The sequence below is a fragment of the Chrysemys picta genome, chromosome 6, assembly GCF_011386835.1.
Source record: "Chrysemys picta bellii isolate R12L10 chromosome 6, ASM1138683v2, whole genome shotgun sequence".
Lineage (NCBI taxonomy): Eukaryota > Metazoa > Chordata > Testudines > Emydidae > Chrysemys > Chrysemys picta.
In genome coordinates this window covers 48,735,882-48,753,505 of record NC_088796.1, presented here as the reverse complement: position 1 = coordinate 48,753,505, position 17,624 = coordinate 48,735,882, and the positions used below count along the sequence as shown (strand labels likewise).

The 17,624-nt window shown below is 41.9% G+C and overlaps 1 protein-coding gene across 17 annotated transcripts in view; it reads left to right on the top strand.

Moving 5' to 3' along the window:
• Nucleotides 1-3,661: 3,661 nt before the first annotated feature.
• The window catches only part of FCHO2 (FCH and mu domain containing endocytic adaptor 2), a 211,664-nt gene continuing 197,701 nt past the window's right edge, over nucleotides 3,662-17,624 (top strand). For 2 of the 17 annotated variants that reach the window (XR_010602191.1, XR_010602190.1), the window contains exon 1: nucleotides 3,665-3,909. Coding sequence is in view for 14 of the 17 variants with exons in the window: in XM_065599087.1 (XP_065455159.1) it covers nucleotides 3,883-3,909 (27 nt within the window). In the remaining 3 variants the exon portion in view is untranslated. Of the gene's footprint in view, nucleotides 3,910-17,624 lie in introns of all 17 variants that reach the window. The other 15 variants (XM_065599083.1, XM_065599082.1, XM_065599088.1 and 12 more) reach the window with 12 other exon arrangements.

Here is a 17,624-nt window from a genome sequence, read left to right as displayed (position 1 = left end):
GCTAGGAGGTGCATCAATGAGCACTGCAACCATATGCTATTAGCTTGGGATTCTCTTCTAAATAATTTCTTCTCATCTTGGATACATTTGCAGCATTGTCTGTGACCAAGCTGCGTACTAGACATTTGATTTTTTTCCAGTTTCTTATAGCTTTTACTGCTACTTCTTGTAAGTATTCTGCTGTGTGTGCATTTCCTGATGTATCAATTGTTTCTGTAAAGAAGACATTCCCTTCTGTTGTCACACAAGCACATACCACAGGATCATTGTGGACATTGCTCCACCTACCCCGACTCAGGTTAACAATTTTACCCTCTAGACCTTTTGCATACTGCTCAATTTCTCTTTTATATGCTTTATCCAGCAATTTGCCTGCGACATCTGCTCTGTTGGATGGACTGTATCCTGGTCTTAATGACTGAACCATGTCAATGAAGTGTGGGTTCTCAATCATACAGAAAGGAGAGTTTGTTGCATAAACAAACCGAACAGTTTTTCATCAATTACGCCTTTTTGTAGTCTGCTGGTTCTTATCACAAACTTATTTATGGTTGTTTCTGGATGATGGGGATTTTTTTTTCCTTTTGCTATAGGAGATATACTGTGGCTGTGATATACATGTTGTGACTGAAACATTATCATTGGCAGATAACTCAAACTATAGAAAATGATGGTGATCTTGAAGGTGGATAAACTTCAGAATCCTGTATGTTGAGGATGGATTTTCCTAAACACAATAAGTCAATGCAGTTACTTAATTATGATTAGCATACTGATCATTTAGTATTACTCATTGCATTCACTGACACTCAATACTACTTTAAAGGTGAAATTGTAAGAGGAAGATCTGCTTATTTCAGCTATTTTATTTATCACAAGTGCATTTAAAATGATAGTACCATAGAGTAACAACATTTTTTTGCTCAAACATGAGCATTCACGAGTAGTTCAGAAGGAAGACAGGCAATCCTTAGGAAAGAAGTATGAAATAAAAAAGTTTACCAACCTGAAGATACTGCATGTTCAGACATATTCCTTTCATCATCTTCAACACAGCTTCCTGAGAAGGAACACTTCTCATGATGTTGTTTCATCCAGGCAACCAGGCCTTGCATTTTTGTTGCACTGTTTGCATTTTGCACACATGGCTGTCTTACCCACTGTAGAGGCACTTCATTAAAATATTCCCAAACTCTGTGTCTTTTACAGCCTGCTGCTATTATAGGTTTTCCCTTCTAGTGAGAGAATGGTATGGTAGATTTCAAGTCAATGAAGGCTCAGAAAGACCTCAAGACTTCTGGAATGTGCTGCTCAAACAGTTTTACTTTTGTTTCTGCCTATCCCTCCCTTCTCACATTTATCTCCAGACTCTGCCCGGAGGGAGAGGGGGCTGGAAACTCCGCCATTGATAGCAGAAAATTAAAGTTGTAACAAAGAATTTCTTCAAGCCTATACTGAGGCTCTGTAATAGGCCAAGTAAACTTTCCTATTAGCCTTACTTGAAGCTGCCAAATCCTGCCCTGTTTGAGCTATCCCGTGTGCTAAACAGTGTCAGCTAAGTGCCTGCAGTACAAAACAGAACCCAAATAATGTGAAAACTATTATCCTACTTGGCCAGAAAGTTCCTGCATATTAACAAAGGCTTCTCCAATTTCATGGATCCCCCTATACCACCCACCAAATATGTTCCAGAGTTCAGTACATTCATTCCTCAAGAGCTACTGGGATACCCTAAAAGAATCTCAACCGAAGTCTCCCAACTGGGAGTCTGACCCATGCCCTCACTGGCTAATGAAAGAATTTTAAACAATTTCTAATTGAAATAGCCAACACTTCATTCAGTGAATTAATCTTCCCTTCCTCCTTCAAACGTACAATAATTTGACCACCCCTGAAGAAATCCACCTTGGATGTATCTGTTCTACCATTCCGGAGCAAACTCATAGAGACGTTAGCTAATGGATAACTACAATTCATCTAATTGAAGCTAATATCCTAGAACCCAGCACAATCTGGATTTAGGCTGGGACATGGGCTGGAACTGGGGTGACCATATGTCTTGATTTTATAGGGACAGTCCTGATTTTTGGGTCTTTTTCTTATATAGGCTCCCATTACCCCCCCTCCTGATTTTTCACATTTGCTGTCTGGTCATCCTAGATGGAACCCACTTTAAGTCCTCAGATACGATGTGCTACAGTCAGTGGAGAGTGGCCAGATGTCCATTCTCATCCTCCTGGGCCTCTATGTAGTATTTGACACTGTTGACCATGAGAGACAGCTGTTCCATTTGAGAGAGGTGGCAGCGGTATAAGGTAATGTGCTAAAATGGTTTGAGGTCTTTCCTAGAGGGGTACACTCAACAAGTAGTAATGGGAAACTACACCTCCACTACCAAATTTCTCACTTTTGGAATCAGGCAAGGATAAATTCTCTCTGGTCCTGTTCGACATTTATATGCAGCCACTAGGTGAACCAGTAAGCCATGTATGCAAGTGTCAGCACTATGCAGATGACACATACAGGGTGAAGACTAGGAGGAGATAAGACCATACTACTGCCATCAACTCCACGTTCTCACATAGCAAAATCCACAAGTAATGCTATCTGCCTTGTCTGGTTGGATTGGAAACTCCCATCCTGACAGATGATGAGCTGGCCTTAGTTATACCTGCCTTTGTCACAACTCCTCTAGACTATAGTGCTGGAATCCTCATGTGGGCATGAAGCTATCAGAGGTTGGGTACCTTTTGCTGAAAAGACAAGCTTCAGTAGTCTGTATTAGCCATGTGGGATACTACATACACATCAAACCTGTCCTCTGATCTTTACAGTGGCTTCTCAGAGGATGTTGTCAAGTCTTTATAGCGTTTGAGGTCTGGACCTAGGATTTCAAAAAGATTGCCTAAACCTCTGTGATGAAAACTTCAGTCAACTCCACTCATTTTGGAACAGTAGTACTCAGTCAGGGTAAAGTTTGTCTGTGCAGGAGATGGATCATTCTCTGGGGTTGGTCTAAGACTGGAATGAACTCCTAGAGGAACTAAGGAGTATCGGAAACCTAACCGCCATTTGCTCCAAATGCAAAACGTGCACTCCTTTGATCTTGCCTTTTCTCTTGTGCACAGCAGCAAGTACATTTAGAACTTGTTCGGGGGTGGGGGGGGAGGGTTATTTTATCTATAGTGCCTTCCAAGTGATAGGCTCCAGTTGAGGTTGTCTGATCAACATGACGGCCACTGGCAGATCACCCTCCCAGAACTGTAACCTTCCCCTCCCTCCTCACCTTTGTTTCTTGACTGGCTGAAGAAAGGAGTGTAGTTAAACTTTTTTTTTCGGACATGTTTTACTAAGGTAGACTTAAAACATTACCACCCGCCATCGAACCTGCCTCAAGAGTCTGGCTTTGCGGGTTGGGTGCGAAAGTTTTTCCTTGAGAGAGTCGGCGCCTCCTTTTACATACATTAGAAGTGGCAAATAGCGTAGCAGGGCCTATGCCTCCTGCTGCCGCCTGGGGCAGCCAACACATCCCACGAGCCCTGGGCCAGCGCTGCTGTAGAACTCAGGGCAGCGCGAATCCCGCGCGCTCCCCCGGCCGGGCCCCTCTCAGACTCGAGCACCGCCCGCTCCCTAGGCCTGCGCACACCCTTGGCCGGGGGCGGGGCGAGAGGTGCAGAGAGACGCTTGCGCACTGGGGGAGGAGGCGGTGGCTGGCTGGCGCGTGCGCGCCAGGGCCGTTTGGGCTGCAGAGTGGCTGCCGCACAGTAACGGGAAGGGCGGCGCTCTGTGGCGGGCGGCGGCGGTGGCTGTTTCCTCCGTTGGGTCTTGGTGGCTGAGGCCGTCGGGGCCGGGCTCACACAACGCTGAGGCGGCGGCGCGGTCATGGCGTCTTTCGTGGAGAGTTTCTGGGTAGGAGCTGTTGGTTGTGTCCGCTCGGGCCGCGGCTCGCTCCCGCTCTGCCAGTTGCAGGGCATAGCCGAGCCCCCTTCGGGGCAAGCCGCTCGGGCTCCTACGCCACCCCGGGGCTTGGGCCTTGGTGCGGGAGAAGATGAGGGTCGGAGTCCCCTTGCTCGCGCGCCGTATCCCCGGCCTCTCCCGCTGCCGGCAGTCCTGGGGCCTCCCCGCCTCGCGCCCCTGCTGCGGACGGAACAGGACGGGGTGTCCGGGACGCAAACGGAGCCCTGCTGTGGAGGGACCCGTGACCCGGTCCCTTCTGGCACGGGGTACAGCTGAGGCTGGGGTGCCCCTTTGCCGAGTGTCCCTATTGCAGCTCTGGGGAGCCGGTTCCCTGGATCGCGCCAAGGCTAGGGGCAGGCTGCTGTGGGTAGAAGCGGGCACAGCGCGCTGTGCCCTGCTGTTGGATATGCGCCGATTCACGATGCTGCAAAGCTCTGGCTGGGCATATTCCAGACATGGTGACTTCGTTGGTATTAGCGACCATTTATCTCGGGGGATGCGCTGGACGGGAACTCCAACTAGGTCTCATTCGTTTCTAATCTCTTTGTTGTTTATTAAAACTCATACTTGAAAGTTAGAGGTTATTCATTTAACTTTTTATATAGTAAAACTGCCCCGGTAAATAGCACCGATTCCAGCGTACTGCACTTGTATTAGTAAACACAAACTGTGCTTCCGAAATCATGCCCTCCCTGTGAAAAATGTTTTTCTGCCAACGTAGTGGGAGCGATGCACAGTAACATCAGGAGTTTATAGCCTGTATTGAATCCTAGTTTTTTTAATACCTTCCAGTATTATTAGTTTAAAATATCCGGTAGTTTTAACTAATTTACTGCATTGTCTCTGTACTACTACAGTGACATGTTTTTTTAAATTTTAGAAATATCTAAATGGAGAGAAATGAACTAATTTTTTTGAGAAATTGGTAGTCTTAATTTCCTGATTTGAGTTACTTACAGAATTGTGAATAATGGATACATGTGCATTGTAGAGAATTTTGATGAGTTTTAACTGGATTAATCCTTTCCTCAGAAAAATTAGAAAACATTGAAAACTAGCTTAAGCCTGTGTATAGAATTTTTAAACTAACCTTCTACATTGAGAAGTCTTGATTCAAATTTAGATTTTAAGTTTTAGTGTGTTTATCATTAACATTTTATGTGTAACTTGGAGGGCTCTGTTTTTATTATAGAAACATATGGCCCTTTTAAATGTAAAGCCCATAGAGGTCTATAATCTTGTGGGCTCTTAGAGCTCTGATGTCTTTGCCTTAATGTTTTTATAATACAAAGGTTTACAAACGAGACATGATAGTTTCAAAGTACGTATTTGCTAAAAATGGAGCAAGGATAACATCAGAAGGGAACATGTTGCTTTCAGATTTGGCTGCTTTGTAAATATGAATAATAGTTCTTATTTACAGTAAACTAATTATATAAACATAGTAGAAATTTTAAGAAATAACCGCATACGTGTTTTGTTTGCAGTCTTGAATTCAACAAATTTCTTAAAACTGCATGTTGTTAAATCCAATGTAAAAATTCTGAACAGTACTACAGCATTGGAGGGGAATGTATGTTTAACTACCATATGAAAACTTTCTTTAGCTTTGTAAATAGCATTTAAAAGGATGTTTGGTAATGTTTGGTGTTAGTTGGTTAACAGCAGGAACAAACAGGTAATCTTTGGTGTTACTTTAACAACAGAAAAATAAAATTACATATCCATCTGAAAATTTAGTTTCTACTGTTAACCAAGAAGCACAAAATTATTGTAACTGAGATTAGATATTTTTCCTTTTTATTTACTTTGTGCACTTTTCTCAATTTATGTATAGAGCCTTTAACTGTTTTGATGTCCAGTTGTGCTTTGTCTCATTGGCAATTCAGTATCACTCATATATTGCTGGGGGGGGAGTTCCCATGCACATTCTTCCCCAGGTCCTCCAAGAGAGTGTACCCTAGTAGCTATAGCATTAAGGATGAAGCACAGCAGGTGTGTGTGCACACTGAGACAGGAGAGAAGTCTTAATTACTTAGTTAAAAAATCAAAAGTTAATAATGTCTATTTAATTTTGAATGAGACATACACAATGTTTTCTGATGTGAAAATTATCTATAAAATCTCAAACCGAAGGTATATTATTGTCTAGTATAGTCAAATAAAATGTAGCTTAGTGCATTTTTAATGTTTAAAGCTTAGTCTATTTTCCCATCAACATTTCAGATCAGTTCATTGTTCAATATCATTCTTTCCACATTTCAGATAGGACAGAATATAGACCCTACAATTCCAAATGTATTAAAATGTGCAATAATGTTGAGCATTTACAATTCAGACAATAAGGGGGGGAAAATAATGAACAACATATATCCAACAAAGGTACAATTTAAACATATAACATACCACCTCCCTTTACCTTTACAGACTACTTCATGGTTCTGTCTAGTGGCTAGAACACCGAACTAGGACTCAGGAGAACTGAGTTCTTCTATTCCCCGCTTGGCCACTGACTTGCTGGTTGACTTTGGGAAGTGACTTCACCTTCTTGTTTCCCCATGTGTAAAACAAGGATAATTTTGGAAAACACTTTGAGATTTATATAGTGCATTTCATCATTCAGAGCTAGATATATTTATTATACAACATTCAGTTACTTTTTTTTTTTTAACTCCATTTATTATTCTAGAGTAAGGAGGCTGGCCATGAAGGGGAAATATATTTAGACTACATTCTTCAGTAACTATTTTAAGTCATTACAGTTTTTGAAACTCACTTGTTGTGTGCCCTTGCCGAACTGGAGTATGTTCCAAGATTTTAGAATAAATGTTTATGTAGCAGAGGTATCCAAATTCTCAATCCACAAAGTTGTGAATTAGATGTTCATAGTACTGTGATTACAAATGATAGACATGGTTTGTTGTGAACCCAAAGTGGAGTTGAAATCTGGAAAAAAGTCTCAAAATGTACGGTTCAGGATTCTTTTAGAAGGAAAGGATGAGACTTTCAGAGAAAGGAATGCTTGGGAGAAAGAAAGAAAATGAAAACATGATTTTGTAATGAATCCATATCTGTTTAGTGTTGGAATGTACACCAGTCTCCAGTTGAAACTGCACGTATGCCACATGGGAAACTAAACCATGGATCTTGTGCCTTACATGGGCCTCCACTGGCTTGAATGCTTATCCTCTTGGTAGTCATTAGGGAAGACATCAGAAACCTGATGGTCTGGTCTGATTCCATTCAGAAGAGGGCAGTGACACATGCAAACACCCTATTTATGTAATTCTATCTCCAGTACATTAAGCTGCTACTTTTAAGGACTTATTTGAAAAAAGTATTCAGTAATGTACTGATGTAAACAAAACAAATGTATTTAAAATATATTTTTTCTTTTCAGTGGCGAAGATTAAGAAACTTTTTAAATAGGCTTCTAAATGTTGCCACTTTTAATGGTATTTGAACAGAGGCCAGTTTTTTTTTTTTTTTTTTGAGAGGAGTAAAAAGTAGGTATATCTTTTACTTTAGTGTTTGTATTCTATGGGGATATTTTAAAATGCAGTACAGTAACAGAAAAAAAGGATATATTGCTTTAATACAAGTTTCATACATTTTTGTTGTTGTATTTTTACCCTACAACAACAAGACAAGTAGTGCAGATTATAAATGATTTTTTAATTCATTGTTATGAGGTAGTGTTCCAAACATTCAAATCACTTGATTGAACATTCTCAGCATTCCTAATTAGGATGTTGTCACAGAACAATGGGTACCTGCTGTTATATACAATGTATGCTGGCTTAAAGCAGAGATATCAGTGAAATAAAATGCTTATGAAAAGTATTCCCATTGTAAAAAAAAAAAAAAATTGTAGTTTGTCACTTTGTGTTTTGATACTGATGCAGTAGAGTAACAATTGCTCTCTTACTCTAGTAATGACTGGATGTTGTCTTGCTACTTTTCTAGAAGAGGCCCATTGGAAACTCATCCAAATTTATTAAAATGTTTTATGAAGAAGCTAGGTACTGAGAGCTGATGTTCAGGAGTTGAGGAAGAAAAAATATATTCAGTGAATAAGTGTTATTCAGTACTTAGATAACTGGTACATATTCCATGTGGTATTTATTTGACTAGAATTGTGGTTCTCAGACTGTCATCTGCAGAATAAAATATTTCAAGTGCAGACTAGTAGAGACTGAGATGTTAGGAAGGGATCATGGGCCATAAGAGGATCTCTTTTTGAGATGTTGACTCAAAATTTAAAGTTGGAGAATACTCGAACCAAACCGCTGGTTTTTAAATCAGGCATGCCCCCTGAAGGGGGTGTCGATGAGGTCATTGGGGGTGTGTGTGCGAGGACTTGACTGGTTAAGCATTTTTCTTGTTTCTTCAATGTTGCTGAGAAATTTCTCAAAGGTGAAAGAAATATTACTTGTTCTTTGAGTATATTTTTCCGCAGATGTACAGCCCTCACTCCCCTTCCTCATTTGTATGGAGACAAGGTGGGTGGGATAATCTTTTATTGGACCAACATCAGTTGGTGAAACAGACAAGTTTTTGAGCTTATATAGAGATCTTCTTGAAGTCTGGGAAAGGTACTTAGAGTGTCACAGCTAACTTCAAGATGGAACAGATTACTAAACATAAGGAGTTATGACATGTTGTAAGAGACCATTCAATGTGAAGTGGGCAGTTAACACCTCTGCAAACGTGGACAAAGGAGGGTTAGTAGATTACAGATTGGATTTATGGCTCATTACAACAATGTTTTTACTGAGTTTATGATTTTTAGTGTCTAGCAAAGTTATGAATTTAAGCTTCTGGGCTTGTCTTTTGAAGGCGTTCTGCAGGTTTCCTTTCAGGATGAGGATTGAGAGGTCAGATGTGGAGTGATTATTTTGTGAAAAGTGTTTGCCCGTGGGTATTTTTGTCTTTTCTGAGTAAGTTCATTTGGGAGCGTGGTGATTGCCTTGTTTCACCCAAATAGTTGTTGTTAGGTCATTTAGCACACTAGATGAGGTATACCCAATGTTGTGATAGGCATGTATAGTACCCATGGATCTTGAAAGGTGTGTTATGGAGCCTATTGATCATCATGGCATTAGAGATGTGTTTGCAGGTTTTGCATCTGTTATGGCAGGGTCTGGTGCTGCTTTGAGTTGGTGTGCCCTCATCTATAGGGAGCTTGTTTGTGATGGTGAGCTTGGTGAGGTGGGGGCATTGTTTGAAGGCTAGAAGAGGGGGTTGGGGAAAGATTTCTCTCAGGATGTGATCCCTGTTGGGTATAGGTTATAATTGCTTGATGGATACTCCTTATATTTTCCGGTGTGGGGAGGTATGACCCAACTAGAACTGTGTGACTGGTGCTTCCCACCCTGTATTGAAGCAGGTTCTCCTGGGATATTTGGGTGGCTGTAACAGGTTGCCAACTCACCACCACGGCGCCTCGTGCTGGTTGCTCCGGGAATTAGCTCTGTCCAGTTGTGGAGCGCCCTCTGCAGGTGGAGTCTCACCCGTTGTCTGCCCTGCTGTTTGTCTGGGACCCACGTTGCTCCCTGTCTTGCGGTGTCCTCTTCTGGACACAGCCCTCTGGCTGTGCCCCACTTGGTTCTCTCCCCTTCCGAGAGTATCAGCAGTCCTCAGTCTGCACCTGCCCTTGTGGCCAACTGCAGCCCCAGAATCTAGCCCCTTGCCTCAGGGGCAAGCCAAAGTCTGTATCGGGCCATGCTCCTCCACGGCCAGGTGCAGTGTTAGGGGGACGGGGGGACCCAGGCCCGCCCACTACTCTGGGTACCGGCTGAGGGACCCTCTGGCGGCAGCCATGTCCTGCCCTCCTTCTCTCCCCTCTACTGCTCGCGCTGCCTGGGCCACTTCCCTTTAGCCCTTGCACCTTCTCAGCCCTTTCTTTCAGGGGCCTCACCCTGGCAGGTATCAGGCTGGAGCTTTCCCTCTGCTCCCCTGAGCCTGCCCGGTGCTGCTCTATCTAAGGTGCTATTCCCCGGGAGCCAGTCCTCCTCCCTTGCTGGTGAGGGAGAGACTCCTGTCTCTTCTGCTTTGCAGCCTTTTTATAGAGCCAAGCCTGGCCCTGATTGGCTGTTTCTAAGCCTTCTTTGATTGGCCGGGTTCTGTGCAGCCACTCCAAGGGCTGCTATTAACTCTTTGTCTGCCAAAGTGGGGCAACTGCCCCGCTATAGTGGCCCATTCCATGATGTGATCTACTTCTCTGGAGTGTCTTTCATTCCATGATGTGATCTATTTCTCTGGAGTGTCCTCATTTGGTGAAGACTTTAAGTATGTTAGGATATATATCCTGGGTTTTCTTTTCAGAGTATATTCTGTGGTATCTGTATGCCTGGTTGTATTTGGGGTGGTTATTGGATCTGTGAAGGTAAGTGTGGTGATCTATGGGTTTCTTGTGTATGGTCATCTGTTGGGTTCCCTTGTTGAAGCTGATCATGGCGTCAGGGAAGTTGATGCTGGGAGTGGAGTCCTTCTTAGGATTCCTGGAAATGGAAGAGGGAATTTGGGGTCAGAATTTTCAGTGGCACTGTAGAGACAATATTCTTGACTGGCAGCCACTGATAACTTAACATTTAAAAAAATATATATAGCAGGATATCCTTTTTCAGGGGATCTCAAAACTTTCTGCAAATACAGGCATCATGTCACATACAGCATTGCAATGAAATCACCTGTGAATGTGACAGCTATTTAAGTATGTACAGCAGTCCTATCCAGCTGTTCAGGACAAGGGGTGAAGAGCATGTTATCTGGCTGACTCATAGGCACTGACTCCGTGGGTGCTCCGGAGCCGGAACACCCACGGGGAAAAATTGGTGGCTGCTCAGCACCCACCGACAGTTCCCCGCCCAGCTCGCCTCCTCCTCTGCCTCCTTCCCTGAGCGTGCCGCCTGCCCACTTTCCCCCCTAGCTCCCCGCACTTGCACCGTGAAACAGCTGTTTCGCGCAGCTGGGAGGGAGAGGAGAGGAGGGGGAATGTGGCACGCTTGGGGAAGAGGTGGGGCCAGGGTGGGGATTTGGGGAAGGGGTCCAATAGGGGCAGGGAGGGGGCAGAGTTGGGGCGAGGACTTTGGGGAAGGGGTTGGAATGGGGGTGGAGAAATGGTGGGGTCGGGACAGGGCTGGGTGGAGGGGGCGCGAGCACCTACCCGCAGCAGGGAAAGCTGGCACCTATGGGCTGACTACCATAATTTCACTGCATCCAAATTGAGATTCAGTCAGTTCTCATCCATGTTCTAATCTCCTCAGAGACTGTTTTGTTAATTTTCTTTATAAACAATTGGGTAAAAGGCACTAATTTATCTGGTGTTACTAAGATTTTGAATAAGGGCTTGTCTGCACTAGGTTTCTTAGGAATGTTTAACTCCATCGGTGTTAGATACATTGGGAGCCTTGTGTAGATAAACTGCTAGTTTTGTTTTAAGCAGTGTCTGTCATGGGACTTAAAACACTGGTGGCCTGCTTATGTTAGGAATCATAATGTTACTAACCCTGATGGACCTGAAGTAGTAGACATTTCACAAGTTTTCAACCGTAGACAAGACTTAAGTGGACAAGGGTAAAGTAGATGAGGGAGATGTTTCAGCATCTTTGTCCTGATTTCCTTAAATATTTCAATTTACATTGTCACTCTGTTTAACAGTCCACAAAAGAACATCAGCAATATGAAAACTCATATACCTTATCAGAATATTGTTGCATAGATTTGTAAAGGGTTGCAAAGGTCCAGGCCTGTTGAATCTATTTCAACAGCAGGACCATATTTTAAATTATTTTTGGTCTATTTGTGTCGAGTGTTTTACAAGTTCACTGCTTTCTTCAGATCAGAAGAATTTGTATATGTTCCTGGACAGGATTATAGCAATTAAATCATTACCAACTTGGTTAATGTTTCTAAACTAATCTTTTATTTCTAAAGATACCATACTGAATGGATTCTTTCTAATAATAATAATTAATAATAGTTGTGGGCAGTAGTAGCAGGAGTATGAACTGAAACCCCTGCTGGCCATCTCTCACCAACCCTTGCAGAGTATAAAGGCTGATCTCTAGACATTGTAGTCAGTTACTTGGTTAGTGCAGGAATTCCCCTAGGGGCTCTAGTGTCACTTGTGGGCTATTATTCTAGTGCTTTTCCATGCCCCAGTGACACTCATCAAGTATCCTTTCTCTATTTCAACCTGCCTTCCAATCAACTTAGTTGATTTCTACATTTCTGAAACCTTTGCTCTAATGCTTTGGTGCCTCACTTTTTGTTGAGTAGCCTTAAGGTTACTTGGCACATCAATCCTTTGATTTTTTGGTGCTTGAACCGACTTCAGGTACATGAGATCTTTGAGGTGAGTGTGATGGCAGCAAGAGCTGCTCTCCCAGGGATGGTAGCTGCCTCTGCTGCAGGCATTTGAGTTCCATCTGAAGGCCTGGAAGAAGCTTGAAAACTTCTTATGCTGGAGAGTACTTGAAGGTTGAGATTACACTGTATTGTCTTGAGCTGGCCTCTCACCTGTCTAGCCTTTTCTTCAAGGGCAGATAGAGAGAGTCTGTTTGTAAAGCCAGCTTTCAGTGACTGTTTTCAATAGAGATCAGCAACTCCATGCACTGGGTGTTTAGCCTCAAGGCCACCACAAGCGGAAGGGTCCTAAGTTAGCTTTTAATAAGCAAAGTCCAAAGGGTTTTTGAAAGGCTTCAAAAAGTTTTGCTTGTTTGCCACTAACCATCACTCTGCCAGACCTTTTATTCTATGGCTCTTGGTCACGTGTGTCCTGAGTGTTTGTTTTGAGGCTACAAGCTCAAGGGTTGGGTTTTTTGTTTTGTTTTGAAAACTTTTCAGATTACATCCTTTTCCCCATTCCTATTCCTTGGTGCTAAGATTTGGTGCTGCAGGAAATCCAGTTGCTCTTGACAAAAAGCCATCAAACAATGCCAGTGGATAAGAAGATAGGGTTGTGATGCTGGCAGACCAGATCGAATCATGATCTTAGGCCAGTTCGCTTGTTTGTTAGTATAGATCAAAAGTGAACATTAGATGTAAGAGTACATGCAGGCTGACTTACTTGCTATTAGGATAGATCAAAGTAAGTGCTGAATGTATAAGCAGCACCGGCTCTAGGCACCAGCAAACCAAGCACGTGCTTGGGGCGGCACAATTCCAGGGGTGGCATTCCAGGTGGTTTAGGGTTTTGGTGTTTTTTTTTTTTCTTTTTTTGCTTGGGGCGGCAAAAAACCTAGAGCCGGCCCTATGTATAAGTGTATATTTTAGATGTTTAAACGTCCTGAAAACTAATGGGTAATTACTTGCATTGTTCTCTTTTCTCTATTCCTGTTATAATGTAGCAGCAAACATTTACATTTGTGTAAAACCCTGTAACTAAATTACCCACCAAAGATATGCAAGAAACAGCTAATGACAACTAGAACAATGCTATGCATGTTGGGACTAATGGCCGCAAATACATTTTTTAAAACCTCTGGCACATCGCTATACAAGGCAACCTTGTTTGACCCTGAGATCCCAGTGGAAGCAAGAAATTTGGGCTCTTACATCACATGCAGTTAACAGATGACAATCAACTCAATCTGCATTTGGGAATAGACTTCCATATTTCTCTTGTCCAAACTGTAGCAACCACAGATGTATCAGGGAGAGGGAGTCTATGCTCAGAGGCTCCACGTCAAAGGGCTTGGTGTATTCAGGAAAAACAGTTACACAATGTTTTGGATAGGAGGGTAGTCCTGGATGCATTGAGCTTTCAGATTACTATTATCCCAAAAGGTGTTGTGGTTGAGAAGTCCTATTGGGCCACTGTTTATATAAAACAGTAAGGACACGCTAGATCCCTTCAGGGTCAGAAAGCCTTGCCTATATAGGAGTGGTTGCAGGATTAGGAGTTTTTTCAATAAGTTCTTCCAGTGAATGTTCCAGAATAGAAAGATACTTGTCTTCGTACAGCACTGAGAAAAAGCTCCATTAGCAAGTTATGTCTATCCACTGTAGAAGTAGGCTCTTGTAGTTGTCTTGAAGCTCAGGAGCAACACAGGTTTGATAATCCTAACAGTCCCGTACTGGCCCGGTCAGGTAGGGTTCTAAATGCCATTGTAGATGGCCAAAGCCAGTTCCATCAGGCTGAGAATCTGGACTCGGATCTTCATACTGACCGGGATACCCTGCTCTGTCCCATCCCAAGAAATCTTCCCTAACAGCCTGGCTCCTGACAGGATAAGGAGCTCGTAGGCATGGTGATCTTCAAGAATATGCTTTGTTTCTGGTGATTTTGGAAATCCTCTACCAGAAGGACCTACACTTCCAATCGGAAGAGTTTGTAATGTGTCTCAAATTAAAACAAAAAACCGTTTTAGTTTACTTTAAAACTTTGAGGCCTGTTTCTCCTTACACCAGTTTTACACTAATGCCACTTGATTTCAACAGTCACCTGATTTACACCAGTGTGAGTTGGTATATTAATAAACCTTAATGAACAGCATATTTTACTGAGTTTGTGGAGGAGGAATTGGTATTAAAATAAGTTATGAATATTTGAAAGTACAGGCACGAGCATGCACAGTTTAAAGTTCCAAAGAGAAGCATTCAAAAGTCAGTAAATCTCATGTTAAAGTTGTTCCAGGAAGGAGATCTCTGCTACAGATGTATTGTTTTTTGCTCCTCTTCTACTTGTTAAATGTAAACCTTATCATAATCCAGTTAATGTATTCCTTAAAATATACATACTTCGGAATATGACAGAGTTAGCAGTGCCGGGGCAATTGTAAATCTTAGAATTACCTGATTTTATGTTTGTTTGATCTGACAACCTTATCTTTGCACTTAATTCTAGAGTTTTGCACTTAATACTAAAAATGAGCTCTTTAGAGTTGACCAGAGCCCCAACAAAGAGAGGCAAATATTCCTAGTCTTGTTTTGTGGTGAATGTGGAAGAGTAATTTTAATATGAACACAATTAGTTCCTTTTCTCGTGTGTATGGAAATAGCCCTAGTTTCTATTTTTTTTCACCTTTTGCATGCACATACAATAATTAACATTTGTCAGAAGGCTAGCTTTTTGTTTATAAGGTAATGAACTGTCTGTTATAGGTGTGACAAGAGGAGTTAAGTAATGTCTTTAATTGAACCAACCTCTGTTGGTGAGAGAGACAAGCTCTTCTTCTGTGTGGCTCGAAAGCTTTCCTGTCTCACCAACAGAAGTCGGTCCAATAAAAGATATTACCTCATCCACCTTGTTTCTTTAATATCCTGCCACTGACATAGCTACAACTACACTGTCGTGTGTATCATATATGCCTTATGGAGCTGGAAGTGTGGTCATGGATGCTGAATTTGATCTGTTGGGTCAACTTCACCTTGTGGGCTTCTGCAGGTTTCACCTTTTAGCTTGAAAAGCTTTTCAAAATCAATACATGGTTGTTTAGTTTTACCAGTAGCTTCCCGAAGAGTAGATTCCACTGAAACGTTCAAGAATGACAACTTGACAGATAACCAGTAATGTAGGCACTGCATTTTCAAATACATTCTAGGATTGATGTGTGAGAATGTGAATGAGTATTCTAGAATTTCAGTTCCATTGTTGATAAAGGAAATATCTGGTCATGGCACTACTTAGGACAGCATGATGGGTCTTGCACCATCTCTATTGGGTTGTAGTTCTTGTAATAAATGGAGTATTGACCAAGAACATAAGGACCAGAATTCATTATAATGTGGTATGTGACCTCCAAGTTATTGCTGCTGTTTCATTAATAACTTTGTGTCTTAATTAAAATGTTTCTATCAGGGCTTTGGAGTGGATCCTGTAGCTCGAGCGCAGAGCAGCTCTGGAGCAGTGGAGCTGCAGGTTTTTCTCTGGAGCTGGAGCAGAGCCAGAGCACAGCTCCTAAGCCCAGGTTTCTATAATGGTTTCTTGTTCAAAAAGGGTGGGTACATCAACTAAAATGGGCACATCAACTAAAATGAGTGATGATTTGAAAACAGGAAATTATCCAGATTTCATTTAATACAAATTCAAAGTTAGAGACCTAACCTTTTTATGGATTAAAATAAAATCCTGTTAAGTCTGAGGACTTTTTCCATCTATAGTTTTTGAAGAAGTCTGTTTGCCTGTTTCCTAGAGAAGGTTGTTGTTGTTTTAGGCTTAAACAAGTCATATTTAAATTGTGTATCATAACAGAATATTTTTCAAATTCCTTTATCACATTACTGTCAGGGAGTGGAGCAGTTTGCTATTTGAATTTTTGATAGATAGATTCTAAGCAAAGTATACTTGTGCACAAACTCAGAAGATACCAATTAGCTAATAAGTCTTAGATAAAATTGTATAATTGTCTTTTGTCAGATGTTTATTATCTTACCCATCCTTGAGGGGGACAAGACAATCTGTGTTCTAAATTTCTATAATCAAAGACAATTAAAGTTTGATCATGGACAGAAAGGACTGCTGCTTTGGATCTGCATGTATTTACTGTTTGTTAGCAGCTCATCTGCTGAGTTTTGCTGATAAAATAGTGTTGATAGCTGCTTTTCCCATTAACTGTAAGACTGTAGTATCTGTCTTGTCTAGTGCAGGAAAATTCAGGATAAACTTAAGAGGTGATACATTTACCACACACTTATAGTAGGAGCTAGGTCTGTATTTTTGTTTTATGCTAATAGACTGTTAAGATTTTGGTCCAAAGTAGACAGTCCTTGTACTTTGTACTACTTGATTAAAAATGTAGGAAATCAGTACTGCTGCAGATGAGCCAAGTTATATCTGACTACTATACCAAACATAAGCTTTAAATTCAAATTTGCTACATATAAAACATGAGAATTTCTTCTTGGAAATTTCAAGATGTATTACAGTAGTTCAACAAAACAGGGAGTTCCTGTAATCGGTTTCCTGTTATGTACAGGTTGTGGAAAAACTGAATTCAGACTCAAGAGTTGCTGACAGGGCTACTTCATTTCCATGAGAACATTGTACATTTGTTTAGTTGCTGATGAAGGGAAATTGAAATGAAATATCTTAAAGTTAGCTAACTTCACTTTCTGTGACCCTTACTTTTTTGTATGCGTAGTTGGGGTCAATAATATCCTTACATGGGCCTATTTAATAGAAGTATTTATGGATACTGGAAGCCCCATTTTCTTTGCCCTGCTCTCTCCCCTGACATCTGAGAAGGACTCCCTTTATGACAGTGTGAGAGAAGCATCAGTATGAAGCCCAGCTGCTGAAGAGAAAATCTTCAATGTCTGTGGGGGGAAAAGAAAGCAATACCAGAAGTCCTACATAGTCAGTGATGATTGTGTGTGGAAGGGTTCACACACACAAAGCTGCAGTCTTGTTGGGGAGACTGACACAATCCCCACCCAACAGATACTTTTTACCCCATAGATGTTCACAAAGCAATCCTTCAAAATGATGTGAGGAGTATTGGGACTAGCCTCCCTGGAGATGTTCCAGGTGAAAAAACGGCTCTCCTTCTACCCCGAAAGAGCCATATCTGTTGGTGGAGGATTGGCAGGGAAGATGGGAAATCAGTATCTGATTTCACTGCCTCTCCACATTATAGCAGAGGGTGGTAACTGTTGCTGAAAGAAACTGGAAGGTCTGAATCCTTAAGTACGTACATACCATTCTCACAGAAAAATAACTG